We start from the raw sequence: 14998 nt of genomic DNA, 5'->3' as shown, positions 1-14998 counted from the left end.
GACAGAGGAGCCTGGTAGGCCGAAGTCCATGGGGTCGCTGAGTTGGACACGACTGAGCGACTTCACTTTCACTTTTCACTTTTATGCACTGGAGAAGGAAATGACAACCCACTCCAGTGTTCTTGCCTGGAGAATCCCAGGGATGGGGGAGCCTGGTGAGCTGCCGTCTATGGGGTCGCACAGAGTCGGACATGACTGAAGCGACTTAGCAGCAGCAGCATATCAGATGACCAAAATACTGGAGCTTCAGCTTCAGCATCAGTCTGTCCAGTGAATAGTCAGGGTGAATATCCAGTGAATCTCCCTTAACATTGACTGGTTTGATCTTGCTGTCCAAGGAACTTTCAGGGGTCTTCTCCAGCACCACAGTTTGAAGGCATCAATTCTTTGGCGTTCTGCCTTCTTTACAGTTCAACTCTCACAACCACACATGACCCCTGGGAAGACCATAGCCTTGTTGGCAGAGTAATGTCTCTGCTTTTCAACACACTGTCTAGGTTTGTCATCGTTTTCCTGCCAAGAAGCAATCATCTTCTGATTTCATGGCTGCAGTCACCATCTGCAGTGGTTTTGGAGCCCAAGGAGAGGGAATCGGTCACTACTTCCACCTTTCCCCCTTCTACTTGCCATACAGTAATGGGGCCAGACGCCATGATCTTAGTTTTTTTGATATTTAGTCTTAAGCCAGCTCTTTCACTCTCCTCCTTCATCCTCATCAAGGGGCTCTTTAGTTCCTCTTCACTTTCTGCCATTAGAGTGTTATCATCCGCATATCTGAGGTTGTTGATGTTTCTCCTGCCTATCTTGATTCCAGCTTGTAACTCATCCAGTCTAGCATTTCTCATGATGTGCTCAGTGTATACGTTAAACAAACAGGATGCCAATAGACAGCCCTGTTGTACTCCTTTCTCGATCTTGAACCAATCACTTGTTCCAGACAGGGTTCTAACTGTTGCTTCTTGACCCGCATACAGATTTCTCAGGAGACAGGTAAGATGGTCTGGTATTCCCATCTCTCTAAGAGCTTTCCACAGTTTGTCATGATCCACAGAGTGAAAGGCTTTAGCATAGTCAATGAAACAGAGATAGATGTTTTTCTGAAATTCCCTTGCTTTCTCTATAATCCAATGAATGTTGGCAGTTTGATCTCTAGCTCCTCTTCCTTTTCTAAACCCAGTTTAGACATCTGGAAGTTCTTGGTTTGCATAATGCTGAAGCATACAGTGCTGTATGTTGTGCTTAGTCGCTCAGTCATGTTCAACTCTTTGTGCCCCCCACTGACTGTAGCCCACCAGGCTCCTCTGTCCATGGGATTCTGCCAGCAAGAGTACTGGAGTGGGTTCCCATGCCCTCCTCCAGGGGATCTTCCCAACTCAGGGATCAAACCCAGGTCTCCTGCATTGCAGGCAGCCTCTTTATTGTCTGAGCTACCAGGGAAGTCCAAAGCATTTGGTACATCCTTAAAAAAAGGAAAAGTATGTGTATATGTGTGTACCCCTGAATATTCATTGGAAGGACTTTTGCTGAAGCTCCAATATTCTGGCTACCCGATGTGAAGAGCCAATTCATTGGAAAAGACCCTGATGCTGGGAAAGACTGAAGGCAAAAGTAGAAGGGGATGGCAGAGGATGAGATGGTTAGATGGCATTATCAACACAGTGAACATGAATTTGAGTAAACTTCAAGAGATAGTGGAGGACAGAGGAACCAAGCGTGCTATAGTCTGTGGAGTCGCAAAGAATCAGACACAACTTAGCAAGTGAACAACAAAAAAGGTGTGTGTACATATACACATGCACACATTTTTAAAAATTGTATACAACTGTGAAAAGCAGTAATGGTGAGAGTGAATGGTGTTGGGGGGAAATTCAGTTTTATTGCACACTTGTGTGTATTGTTTCTTATTTTCCTTTTAATTTTTTTAACATATGAATGCTTCTTTACCAACTCCATTAATTGAAGAATTTTGTTTATCTTGCTCATCATTATAAGAACAATACCTGCTCTGATAAGGGCATTCAATAAATATTTACTTGAAGAACAACTTTAGAAGAAGTTGATTTGAAATGTTCCAGTGAATATCCTTGCACCTGCTTCTCTGCTGATAAGGTTTAAGACTGTGGTCAGACCTTTTCCATCTCTCCCTTGAGACTAGGCAACTTACCTGGAAAAGTCCCAATTCCTGGAGTACTTACCAACAAAGGAAGATGTCGGTGAATGTCTCTGCTGTGGTGAATAGTGCAAATATAATCCAGTACATCATCCATTTGACCTGTTGAAAGAGAAAGCAATAAAGCTAGCAGAAAAGGTCAAGGATGAACGGTTGCCAGCTTCAAGAGAACAGGCTCCAACAGCAGATGTTGAGATGGGTCCAGGCAGCCTGGCCTACCACTGGTCACCCCTTCTCCTATTCTTCCCCAGGTTGGTCCCGTTCCACTCCAGACCCTGGGGCTGCAAGCAAATAGGCCATTTCCACAACTGACCCAGGCTCAAGCTCAAAGTAGACTTTAGGTGGCCTTCACTGGCCCTCAGGTGAGCCACTGAGACCTGAAGACCAGCAGTGACTCAGGATTCAGTCAGGTCATTTTGCCAGGACTAATACCAGGTGAATAAAGTTTCCAAACTTCCACAGAGACACACTCTGGGATGAACTTTAACCTGGCCATATTCTCTGAGATAGAATAATGGTAATCCTCACTGATCACTTAAAAACACTTCTGAGGACTTCCCTGGTGGTCCAGTGGTTAGGACTCAGAGCTTCCACTGCAGGGGGCACGGGTTTGATCCCTGGTCAGGAACTAAGATTCCACATGCTGAGGTACAGCAAAACAAGCAAACAAAAACCTCTTTCATGTGGGAAAGCCCTCCCAGAAACGATCTTTTCTTTTGTCTCCCCCATGTCACCATCCTTTTCCATTTCTACTGTTTCTCTTCCCTAGTTGAAGCCTTGGTTTCCCCCTCCCCGCCTGCCCCCCCTCTCTTCAACTACTGTAAGAGTCTCTTAACTGCTTTCCTGCCCCTTGACTTTCCTCTTACCAATCCATCTTGCAAACTATCCCCACACTAATCTCCCACAAAGCATGAACTCATCCTACTAACCTTTCATTTAAAATCTCCTAGCCTGCAGAATAAAGTCCAAAGTCCTGCTTAGTCTGCTCCTCCTGTTTTTAGAAATGGTGGGGTAGTTTGTATTGGACTAATCCTCTTGCCAATAATGATAATAAACTCAGAACAAAATATTTTATTTTATTCTATGTATCTTTGGCCACACCATGTGGCGTATGGGAAATCTTAGTTCCCTGACCAGAGATTGAACCCACACCTTCAGCATCAAAAGCACAGAATCCTAACCACTCGGCTACCAGGGAATTTTCTAAACAAAATATTTTACAGTAACTGTTTGAAGGCTAGAAAAGCTATCAAAAGCTGGCAGAAACTGGAAAGGATCCAACTTTTGAAATGTGGGGACCACACCAGAGTAAATCCACGTGGATGCAGCTAAAGAAACCACCTGGTCAGCAAATCATGGGGCAGACAGAACTCCAGAAGAAACCCATAGCCGAATTTGCCTGAGGAGGTGGAAAATAGAGTTTGAGATGGTCAAAGATGCTGGAAATTGAAAAGGAAAAATCCTCAGTAAGAGGGAAGCACAAGTCATAAACCAAACTCACATATAAATTCCTTTCAATTTCTTAGCTGGCTTCTGAATTGTACAGAATCAGCCACCTTGGTAATATTCCAAGGTGGCTGAGTAAAATACAGCTAGGAAGTGGAGAGTCGAGCAGAGATTCAGTTTCTGCCCACTACAGGAGAAATAGAGTTTGGAGTTCAAGTTTTGCCTAATTAGAGAAGGTTGGTAAACATTTGGGAATTTCCAGGGGAACATCTAAAAGGTCATACTTCAGGAATAAAAATTACAACCTAGGACTTGAGAGATTAGCTCTAGGACTAAGAGTAAAACTGAAATACACCTGCCCCCCCAAAATGTAAAACTTAACTACCACAAGGTCAAGATGATCTGTTAGAAGTTAACTGCCTGCTAGAATAAAAATTAACCTTCTTCACAAGAAGACAACACAGATCTGGAGTTCCTATGATGAAGTATACATAAAAACTCGAACAAACAAAAAAGATGTGTGTGTGTGTGTGTGTGTGTGTGTGTATGAAGAAACAGGAAAATATGCTCCATGGTTAAGAGAAAAACTAGTCAATAGAAACAGATCCATATTTGACTTAGATGTTACAATTAGCAAAGACTTTAAAAAGTATAAATGTATATTGAGACAACTAAATATTCACATGTAAAAGAATGAAGATGGACTTCTACCTCACACCATATACAAAAAGTGAACTCAAAATGGATCAGAGACCTAAATGTAATAACCTTACAAGAAAACACAGGAGTAAATTTTTGCAGCCTTGGGTTAAAAAATGTTTTCTTAGATGTGACACTAAAAACACAAGCAAAAAAAAAGAAAATAGATATATTAGACCTTATAAAAATTTTAAATTTTTGTACTTCAAAAGATAACATCAAGAAAGTGAAAATACAACCCACAAAATAGGGAAAATATTTGCAAATCAGTATCTGACAAAGTATTTGTATTGAAATAATAAAGAATTTATATAGCACAACAATAAAAAGATCAAACCCAGGTCTCCCGCACTGCAGGCAGATTCTTTACCAACTGAGCTACCAGGGAAGCCCCAATAAAAAGACAAATAACCCAATTTAAAGTGTGTCAAGGGCCCATATCTTTTAGAAAATGAATCAGTAATCAATAAACCCAACACCCATTTATGATAAGACTTGAATAGCCAATATGATACTGAAGAAGAGAAACAAAGTCAGAGAACTGACACTGTCTAATTTTAAGACTTACTATAAAGCTACAATAACCAGGAGAGTGTGGTATTAGTGAAATAACAGATAAATATATCAAATAGACTAGACAAATGGAATAGACAGCCTCCAAACAGACTGCACAAACTGATCCTTGACAAAGGAGCAAAGGCAATTTGATGGAGAAAAGATAGTTTTTTCAATAAGTGGTGCTGGGAACAATTGGATATTTACATTCAAAAACCAAATAGATGTAGGCACTGATCTTACATCTTGCACAAAAATTAACTAAAACTATAAAATTTCTAGAAGATAACACAAGAGAAAACCTAGTGGATCTGGAATTTAGTAATTCGTCTTTTAACACACCACCATGACCCACAGAAGAAAAAAATGATAAGCCAGACTTCATTAAAATGAAAAATTTCTGCTCTGCAATAGATATTGTTAAGAGAATGAAAAGACAAGCCACAGGCTGGGAGAAAATATTTGCAATACATATATCTGAAAAGGGACTTGTATCCAAAATATTCAAAGAATACTTAAAACTCAACAACAACAAAAATAACAATCCAATATCTGAACATATATCTCACCAAAGAAGATATACAGCAACTTACTAACAGATATTTTGTTATAGATTTTTTTTTTTTAATCACCACTTAACAAGACACTTATCCTAGGAGGGAAAGGATGGGTTCAGTATTTTTTTTTTTTAAGTATAAATATGTTTTTAAAAAATCTATAGGAAAAGGTAGATATAATAAGTGAAGAGATGGGAGATTTCAAGAGAAAGAAGGAAAATCTTATTAAAAAGAACTAAATGACATCCTAGAACTGAAAAACAAAACATCTGAAAAAAATGTTTTTAATTATTGAATGGAATTTATAGCAGTTTGGTCACAACAAGAGATCTGTGAACTTGAAGACAAGACAACAGAATCAACCAGGCTGAAGCCTAGGTTAGGGGGTGGGCTGGGGGATGAAGAGTCTCAATACCTGAGGAACACGCATCAAGCAGTCAAATACACATGGGATAGGAATTTGAGAGAAGAGAAAAAAGAGAATTGGATAGAAAAATTATTTGAAGAAATACTGCCTAAAGTTTTCCAAAATTTGACCAACATATCAAACCCACAAAACCCAGTGAATTGAAGCAAGATAAATATGAAGAAAACCACATCTAGCCACATTATAGTAAAACTGCTAAAAAACAAAGAGAAAATCTTAAGTGAGAGGGAAAAAAAGACATTACATACAGGGGAATGACAGTAAGAATTACAGTTAACTTTTTATCAGAAACAACAAATACCAGAAGAAAATTAATAACATCTTTAAAGTGCCACACACACACACAAAATACTGCCAACCTATAATTCTATACCCAGCAAAAATATCTTTCAAAAAACCGGAGGCAGTTCTGGTGAATCTCACTGCCTTTATGACTCTGAAACATGTGGCCAAGTAGATCAATTAGAGGCCTTCTCTATTTAGAAAAACAGAATAAACCCTTGGGAACAAGGCTGGCTTAGTCCATCAAAAGAAACTTATTTATGACACTATATACTACCAAGGTTATCTGCAGCAGAACAGGCTCCTTAGCAGGAAGCAAACAATCTTATCTAGCTGTAAACTCTCTGGTATACTGGGGCCCAGGACCTAAGAATTCCCAACACTGGTATCCATATACACTGCAAGGAGCCTGAATTCCCTCTCTTGAAGTTTTTTCTTTTCAGTGTTCAAACCATGTTCCCTGGACGTCCAGTAGTTAAGATGCTGCACTTCAGAGAATACTGGCCTAAGTGGGTTTTTGGGAAGATGGGATTAGATAGCTTACAAGGCAAGAAATGCTCCCCAAGAGAAGGATGGCTAGGTATACACGGGAGGGAAGGAACCTGCTGAAGTCAGGGCATGAGTGACTGATAGTTATGGAACCACTCACATTAACAAGAAATTTAAAAAAATTAAAAAGCCAAATTAGGGAGAAGAAGCTGAGCTCCATGAGGCTGAGGACAATCTGAGGGTTTTGGAGGACATCTAAGAAAAATGCCCAGTGGGCCTCTAGAGAGGCAAAAGTAAATCTCAGGAAGGAGATTGGGGCTGAAGACTGAAGACAAAGATGAGGAAGCCATGGCAGAGAGGAAGCTGTAAGGGATAGCCTGAAGAATTTTCCATTATGTACTCCTTCACCTTAAAATACTTTCATGCAGAAAGACGGATCTGAGAATGACTCACTGAGCCTAACAAGGTAAATGAAATACTGGTGACTCAGACATGGAAACCATAAATAAATATCTGGAAATGGTCTCCCGACCATTCCTCAGAGAAACCAAATGGAAGCTGTTTTTCCAAGATTTGAAATAGAACTTGCCATGATAGAGGGATTCTACCCCAAACTCCCTGCAAGGTGAGTGGGAGTGTGGATAGGCTGGCACCCAGAATAGAGACAGGAAGATATTGTTGACTTGTGACGTTATCATCAGGGGCAACTCGAGTGGACAGTTGACAGCACAACTGGGAACTCCCTCTGGACTGGTCAAGCACAGGAATGAGGAGACAGGAGAGAAGAGATGACCCTAGATCACAAAAGGGTGGGAAGTAGATCTTGGTGACCTTCCATGAGTCACAGAATGGGCTGAGACCCCAGGACCCATCAGATCCTGCCCCCAGGGCTCTTAGGAGCCTGTGAAAGGCCTCCTCCATGAACTCTGGAGGCAGCAGGCTCAGTCAACTCTTAGCCTCACCTCACCTTTGGACCCTCCCCCACATCAGTCACACTAATATTTCTTAAGCCTCTCACACTCCCTTCTGCATCTGAGCTCTGCTTCAGTCTCACAGGGAACCCTCTCTGACAAATGACTGAGGAAGGAAATATATGAGCCTGGTTGACAGATGAGTTGGCATCATCTGCTGGTACAAGTTCACAGGGGACAACTGTATAGTCAGAGGTGGCTGGGAGAGAGTAGGGAGGGAAATTCCCTGTAGGCAGAACTTTGAGCAGTGCTCTCAGTCCAGAAGGAGAATTGTCCTGAGGTAAGGCATTTATAAGAGTCGGACACGACTGAGCGACTTCACTTTCACTTTTCACTTTCATGCACTGGAGAAGGAAATGGCAACCCACTCCAGTGTTCTTGCCTGGAGAACCCCAGGGACCGGGGAGCCTGGTGAGCTGCCGTCTATGGGGTTGTACAGAGTCGGACACGACTGAAGCGACTTAGCAGCAGCAGCATGTATATTAATCATATTTTCATATTTTCTGTATTCTTTTTTTTAGATTTTTCTTGATGTGGATCATTTTTAAAGTCTTTACTGAATTTGTTACAATATTATTTCTGTTTTATGATTGCAAGGTTTTTTGGCCACAAGGCATGTGGGATCTTAGCTCTCCAACCAGGAACTGAACTTGCATTCCCTTTCATGCAATGAACTTGCATTGGAAGAAGTCTTATCCACTGGACCACCAGGGAAGTCCCATTTTCTGTGTTCTTGATGTTGGGGTCTTGCTGACTGGAGAGACTGCCTCTCCTATGATTACCTAATTCATAGAGATAGCAAATTTCTTATCCCAGAGCACATATGCAAACTGAGCAATCTGGGGTTCATACTACAAACCACCTCCTTTATGGAGCTCTCACAGGTTGAGCTAATATTTCCCAGCCCTAGTCATCTGGGGCCAGCTGCCAGATAACTGGAGGCAGATCCCATACCCCAGAGTCTGCTGAAATTATTCAAACTAGCCAGTCGTAAGGTTGCTCACTCTGCTTTGCCTTGAATTCCCCACAGAAACTGTAATAAAGGTCAATGCCCATGTTTTCCCCTTGCTCTCCCTCTAACTCCTAACTGACCCTGGTGCTTCTTCAGTGGCCCTGCATGATGTGCTGAACCTCCTACTTCCAAGGAACTGTGAGTAAAAACTTCTTCCTCTATGAGTCATTTCTGTGTCTGCATGCCTTACCATAGCTGATTAAAATGAATCTGGGATACATTTTAAAACACCACATAAGAATTTGGATAGATGATGAGGTACTTGGAAGGGACAAGACTGAGAATTTGGTGTTGAGGTGGTTTCGAAATTACGTGGATGGGTCCATGCTGCTGCTGCTGCTAAGTCACTTCAGTTGTGTCCAACTCTGTGCAACCCCATGGACGGCAGCCCTGTCCCTGGGATTCTCCAGGCAAGAACACTGGAGTGGGTTGCCATTTCCTTCTCCAATGCAGGAAAGTGAAAAGTGAAAGTGAAGTCGCTCAGTCGTGTCTGACTCTTCGCAACCCCATGGACTGCAGCCTACCAGACTCCTCCATCCATGGAATTTTCCAGGAAAGAGTACTGGAGTGGGGTGCCATCGCCTTCTCCAGGATGGGTCCATAGAATGCAGATATTTGTGGCTCATGCTAATGCTCACCAGAAGGTCCCAATGGCAGAGGAGGCTCTTGGTAATCAGGTGGATGAGATGACCAGCTCTGTAGATGTCTGTGAGCCTTTTACTTCAGGCATGATATTGCTTGATCAGTGGGCTCATGTAGCAGTGGCCATGTGGACAGAGGAAACACACTGGCTCAGAAATGTGCATTTCTCTCACCAAGGATGACCTGGCCATGACCACTGCTCAGACACCAAGTTGCCAACAGCAGTGACTAAGCATCTCTAGGATGGTACCATAATTCAAGGCACCAGCCAGCCTCCTGGGAGCAGGCCATCATACCAAGCCCCTTCCTTCATAGAAAGGGGAGCACAGAGTCTTTCTGGAATATTCATTCATTGGGCATGTGGGCTTGCTTTCCCCACTGCCATGTTTCTGGCATCCACACAACAAACTGTGGACTCCATTGAGTATCCTTCTCATTTTGATATATTCCACCCAACAATTCCATGATAGGAGCTTGGCAGGCTGCAATCCATGGTGTCATAAAGAGTCAAACACGACTGAGTGCACACACACACCCAACACTGCCTCTGACCAAAGGCTCTCTTTTACAGCCAAAGAAATGCAACAATAGGCTGATGCCTCGGCGAATCTCTTATCTAATCATGTATCCCAATGCCCAGAAGAAGCTGGCCTTATACAATGCTGCAAGAGCTTAGGAGAGTGCCAGAAAAGAACCAGATGGGAATTAGCATTCTGGGAAGTTGCTATGCTCTCCTAGACAATGCAGTTTCCTCTCTGAACTAGTGACCAACACATGGTACTGCATCTTAGCCAGAATCTAAAGGTTCAGGAACCAAGGAAATGAGGGTGGTGTTTCTTAGGATTAGGCCTAATGCTAGCTCCCTGCAATTCAAAGTGTGGTTCATGAGACTGCAACATTGGAATCCCCAAGGAGTTTGTTAGCAATGTAGAATCAGCTTGTTAGAAGTGTAGCATCTCAGATCCCACTCCAGAGCTAATGGATCAGTTCTACATTTTAATAAAACTCTCTGCTTATTCATATGCATGTTAAAGTTTGAGAATCACTGGTCTAACCCACTCACAACACTTCAATTCTCATTCTCAAACTTCTGAGCTCTGGTCTTTAATAATTTTAGTGCTTGAAGGATGGATGCTTTCACCAGGGATATAAAATGGTTCTGATGAAGTGGAAGCAGAGACTAGAAGGTCACCTGGCCATTTCAAGGCCACCATGTCATTAGAAAACAGATAATAAAGGGCTTATGGACTGCAAGAAGATCCAACCAGTCCATCCTAAAGGAAATCAGTCCTGAATATTCATTGGAAGGACTGATGCTGAAGCTGAAACTCCAGTACTTTGGCCACCTGATGCAAAGAGCTGACTCATTTGAAAAGACTCTGATGCTGGTCTTTTCAAGATTGAAGGTGAGAGGAGAAGGGGATGACCGAGGATGAGATGGTTGGATGGCATCACTGACTCAATGGACATGAGTTTGAGTACATGCCGGGAGTTGGTGTTGGACAGGGAGGCCTGGCATGCTGCAGTCCATGGGGTCACAAAGAGTCAGACACGACTGAGTGACTGAACTGAACTGGGCTTTTGTAGGGTAACTGATACTGCTTATGAAGGGGAACTAGAGTTGCTATTACACATGTGGTGGGAAGGAGGTTGGATGGAAGTTAAGAATCCTTTAGGGCAGCCATCCCCAACCTTTTTGGCACCAGGGACCAATTTCAATTTTGTGGAAGACAATTTTTCCATGGATGGGGGTTGGTGGGTGGTTTCAGGATGGTTCAAGTGCAGTAGGGTTTGTGCTTTTATGATGATCTAAAGCCACTGTTGATCTGATAGGAGGTGGAGCTCAGGCGATAATGTGCGAGATGGGGAGCAGCCATAAATAAAAATGAAGCTTCACTTGCTTGCCTACTGCCCACTTCCTGCTGTGTGGCCTGGTTCCTAACAGGTCATGAATACAGGCTTGTGGCCTGGGGGTTGGGAACCTCTGCTCTAGGGGATCTGCAAGCATTGCTTTGTTCAGAGGTAAAAGTCAATGGATCATTACTACAACCCTCCAGAGCAAGACCACTAAGGCCTCAGATTCCCCAGGAATGAAGATTTAGGTCACAACCTTGGAGAAGAAAAAAGGGCTTCCCTGGTGGCTCAGATGGTAAAGAATCTGCCTGCAATGCAGGAGACCTGAGTTCAATCCCTGGGTTGGGAAGATGCCCTGGCGAAAGAAATGGCAACCCACTCCAGGATTCTTGCCTGAGAAATCCCATGGACAGAGAAGCCTGGCAGGCTACTGTCCATGTGGTTGCAAAGAGTCCAACACAACTGAGCCACTAACACTAACACTTGGAGAAGAAACCATACTCACTAAAGTTGAAGGCACAGGGAGCATGGACTAGATGGTGGAAAAGGGAAGTAATAGGAAAAGCTGTGAAAGACTTCGGAATGGGTGTCCTGTGGACTGCTAGGTGGTAGCCAGAGCAGCCAGCCTCCTGAATTATTTTAACTCTGCAGGTGTCTTTGGAGAAGGCAATGGCAACCCACTCCAGTACTCTTGCCTGGAAAATCCCATGGACAGAGGAGCCTGGTAGGCTGCAGTCCATGGGGTCGAGAAGAGTCAGACATGACTGAGCGACTTCCCTTTCACTTTTCACTTTCATGCATTGGAGAAGGAAATGGCAACCCACTCCAGTGCTCTTGCCTGGAGAATCCCAAGGATGGCAGAACCTGGTGGGCTGCCGTCTATGGGGTCGCACAGAGTCGGACACGACTGAAGTGACTTAGCAGCAGGTGTCTTGTTTTACAATATCTTTGAGTTATTTTATAACTTTGTGAGTTGTTGAAAACTGATTGCAATGCAGATAATTTAGTCTATAGAGGTGAACAATAATTTTGTCCAATGGAGATACAACTGGGTCCAATGATCACATTTCCCAAGAAATCAGTTTAATATCTATGAACAAACATTTCATCATACCTCATTGCTTACATATATATCTGTTCTTTGGAGTCTCCTTTGCACTGATTTCTTTTTTAACACCTTATTGGTTAATTCACCACATTATGTGGTTAAATCACCACATTACTCAGTGAGTTAAGTAAAATTTTCAACATTTGTTAATTTTATATTTGTATAAGAATCATGATTTCACAACTTTTTAAATTCAGTCAGTTCAGTTGCTCAGTCATGTCCGACTCTTTGTGACCCCAGGGACTGCAGCACGCCAGGCCTCCCTGTCCATTACCAACTCCCAGAGTTTACTCAAACTCATGTCCATTGAGTTGGTGATGCCATCCAACCATCTCATCCTCTGTCGTCCCCTTTTCCTCCCACCTGCAATCTTTCCCAGGATCAGGGTCTTTTCAGATGAGTCAGTTCTTCGCATCAGGTGGCCAAAGTATTGGAGTTTTAGCTTCAGCATCAGTCCTTCCAATGAACATTCACGACTGATTTCCTTTAGGATGGACTGGTTGGATCTCCTTGCAGTCCAAAGGACTCTCAGGAGTCTTCTCCAACACCACAGTTCAAAGGCATCAATTCTTCAGCTTTCTTTATAGTCCAACTCTCACATCCACACATGACTACTGGAAAAACCATAGCTTTGACTAGACGAACCTTTGTTGGCAAAGTAATGTCTTTGCTTTTTAATATGCTGTCTATGTTGGTCATAACTTTTCTTCCAAGGAGTAAGCATCTTTTAATTTAATGGCTGCAGTCACCATCTGCAGTGATTTTGGAGCCCCCTAAAATAAAGTCTGTCACTGTTTCACCATTTCCCTATCTTTTTGCCATGAAGTGATGGGACTGGATGCTATGATCTTGGTTTTTTGAAAGCTGAGTTTTAAGCCAACTTTTTCACTCTCCTCTTTCACTTTCTTCAAGAGGCTCTTTAGTTCTTTGCTTTCTGCCATTAAGGGTGGTGTCACCTACATATTTGAGGTTATTGATATTTCTCCTGGCAATCTTGATTCCAGCTTGTGCTTCATCCAGCCCAGTATTTCTCATGATGTACTCTGTGTATAAGTTAAATGAGCAGGGTGACAATAAACAGCCTTGATGTACTCCTTTCCCAACTTGGAATCAGTCTGTTGTTCCATGTCCAGTTCTAACTGTTGCTTCCTGACCTGCATACAGGTTTCTCAAGAGGCAAGTCAGGTGGTCTGGTATTCCCATCTCTTTCAGAATTTTCCAGAGTTTGTTGTGATCCACACAGTCAAAGGCTTTGGCATAGTCAATAAAGCGGAAGCAGATGTTTTTCTGGAACTCGCTTGCTTTTTCGATGATCCAGTGGATGTTGGCAATTTGATCTCTGGTTTCTCTGCCTTTTCTAAATCCAGCTTGAACATCTGGAAGCTCATGGTTCACATACTGTTGAAGCTTGGCTTGGAGAATTCTGAGCATTACTTTACTAGCATGTGAGATGAGTGCAATTGTGTGGTACTTTGAGCATTCTTTGGCACTGCCTTTCTTTGGGATTGGAATGAAGACTTAAATTTTTCCAGTCCTATGACCACTGCTGAGTTTTCCAAATTTGCTGGCATATGAACAAAGACATACATACCAAGCATGAACTCATGACCACTTACTTAAATAAGGGGTCTAGCTTCTATTCATATTTTCTTTCTTTCTGTGTCATGTATAGATTTAAATATTTTAACTAATTTTATTTTTATTTATTCTCCTTCTCCCCTTAACATAGTACATGGGCTCTGCCAGTGATGGTTCACTTGACAGTTTAATTTTTAGAGTGTTTACTATTAAGGTTAAATCCTGTCAGGGCCAGAAGAAGAGAGGACTTTGCCAGAGATATGGATCTGGAGCTGGACTCAAATGAAGAAATTTGGATTTGGCAAGAAGATGGTATAGAATTCTTATTGGAAGAATTTGTTTTGTTTTGGGGTGAAGCAGAAAAAAATAGCTTTGTTGCTTTGCGAGGCAAAGGGGGATACAGTGGGATTGTGCCTCTCAAAACTGTGTGTCCCAACCTGGAAAGAATTGGCGAGGAGTTTTATTCTTGCCTCAAGTGGTCTCCTGATCTTCTCTGAAGAATACTTCATCAAGGGTGTTCCATCTTCCATTTGTTCTGAAAGGATTTTTAAAAAGCCAAAACCTAGGTAAAGGAGTGGATGCAGATGTTGTGCAGCCCAAGAAATAACTGTAATATAGATCACTATATATTTTCATATATATAATACACAGGCATATCTCCTTTTATTGTTTACTTTTTAAATGCACTTTGCAGACATTGAGTTTTTTCACAAATTGAAAATTTGTGGTTAAACAGATATACTGGCACCATTTTTCCAACAGCATTATTTTTGAATAAGGGTGTATATAGTTTCTTAGAGAAGGGAATGGAGAAGGGAATGGCAAACCACTTCAGTATTCTTGCCTTGAGAACCCCATGAACAGTATGAAAAGGCAAAATGATAGGATACTGAAAGAGGAACTCCCCAGGTCAGTAGGTGCCCAATATGCTACTGGAGATCAGTGGAGAAATAACTCCAGAAAGAATGAAGGGATGGAGCCAAAGCAAAAAGAACACCCAGCTGTGGATGTGACTGGTGATAGAAGCAAGGTCCAAGGCTGTAAAGAGCAATATTGCATAGGAACCTGGAATGTCAGGTCCATGAATCAAGGCAAATTGGAAGTGATCAAACAAGAGATGGCAAGAGTGAATGTCGACATTCTAGGAATCAGCAAACTGAAATGGACTGGAATGGGTGAATTTAACTCAGATGACCATTATATCTACT

The 14998-nt window shown here is 42.3% G+C and overlaps 1 protein-coding gene across 7 annotated transcripts in view; it reads right to left on the bottom strand.

Annotated features, from left to right (window-relative positions):
• The window catches only part of REEP1 (receptor accessory protein 1), a 136953-nt gene that overhangs the window by 55111 nt on the left and 66844 nt on the right, over positions 1-14998 (bottom strand). For all 7 annotated transcript variants that reach the window (XM_027555511.1, XM_027555505.1, XM_027555506.1 and 4 more), the window contains exon 3: positions 2196-2272. In XM_027555511.1, the coding sequence (XP_027411312.1) occupies positions 2196-2272 (77 nt within the window). The remainder of the gene's footprint in view (positions 1-2195; positions 2273-14998) is intronic.

The sequence above is a fragment of the Bos indicus x Bos taurus genome, chromosome 11, assembly GCF_003369695.1.
Source record: "Bos indicus x Bos taurus breed Angus x Brahman F1 hybrid chromosome 11, Bos_hybrid_MaternalHap_v2.0, whole genome shotgun sequence".
NCBI lineage: Eukaryota > Metazoa > Chordata > Mammalia > Artiodactyla > Bovidae > Bos > Bos indicus x Bos taurus.
Note: the sequence above shows the minus strand (reverse complement) of the source record. Positions and strands in the feature narration are given on the sequence as shown.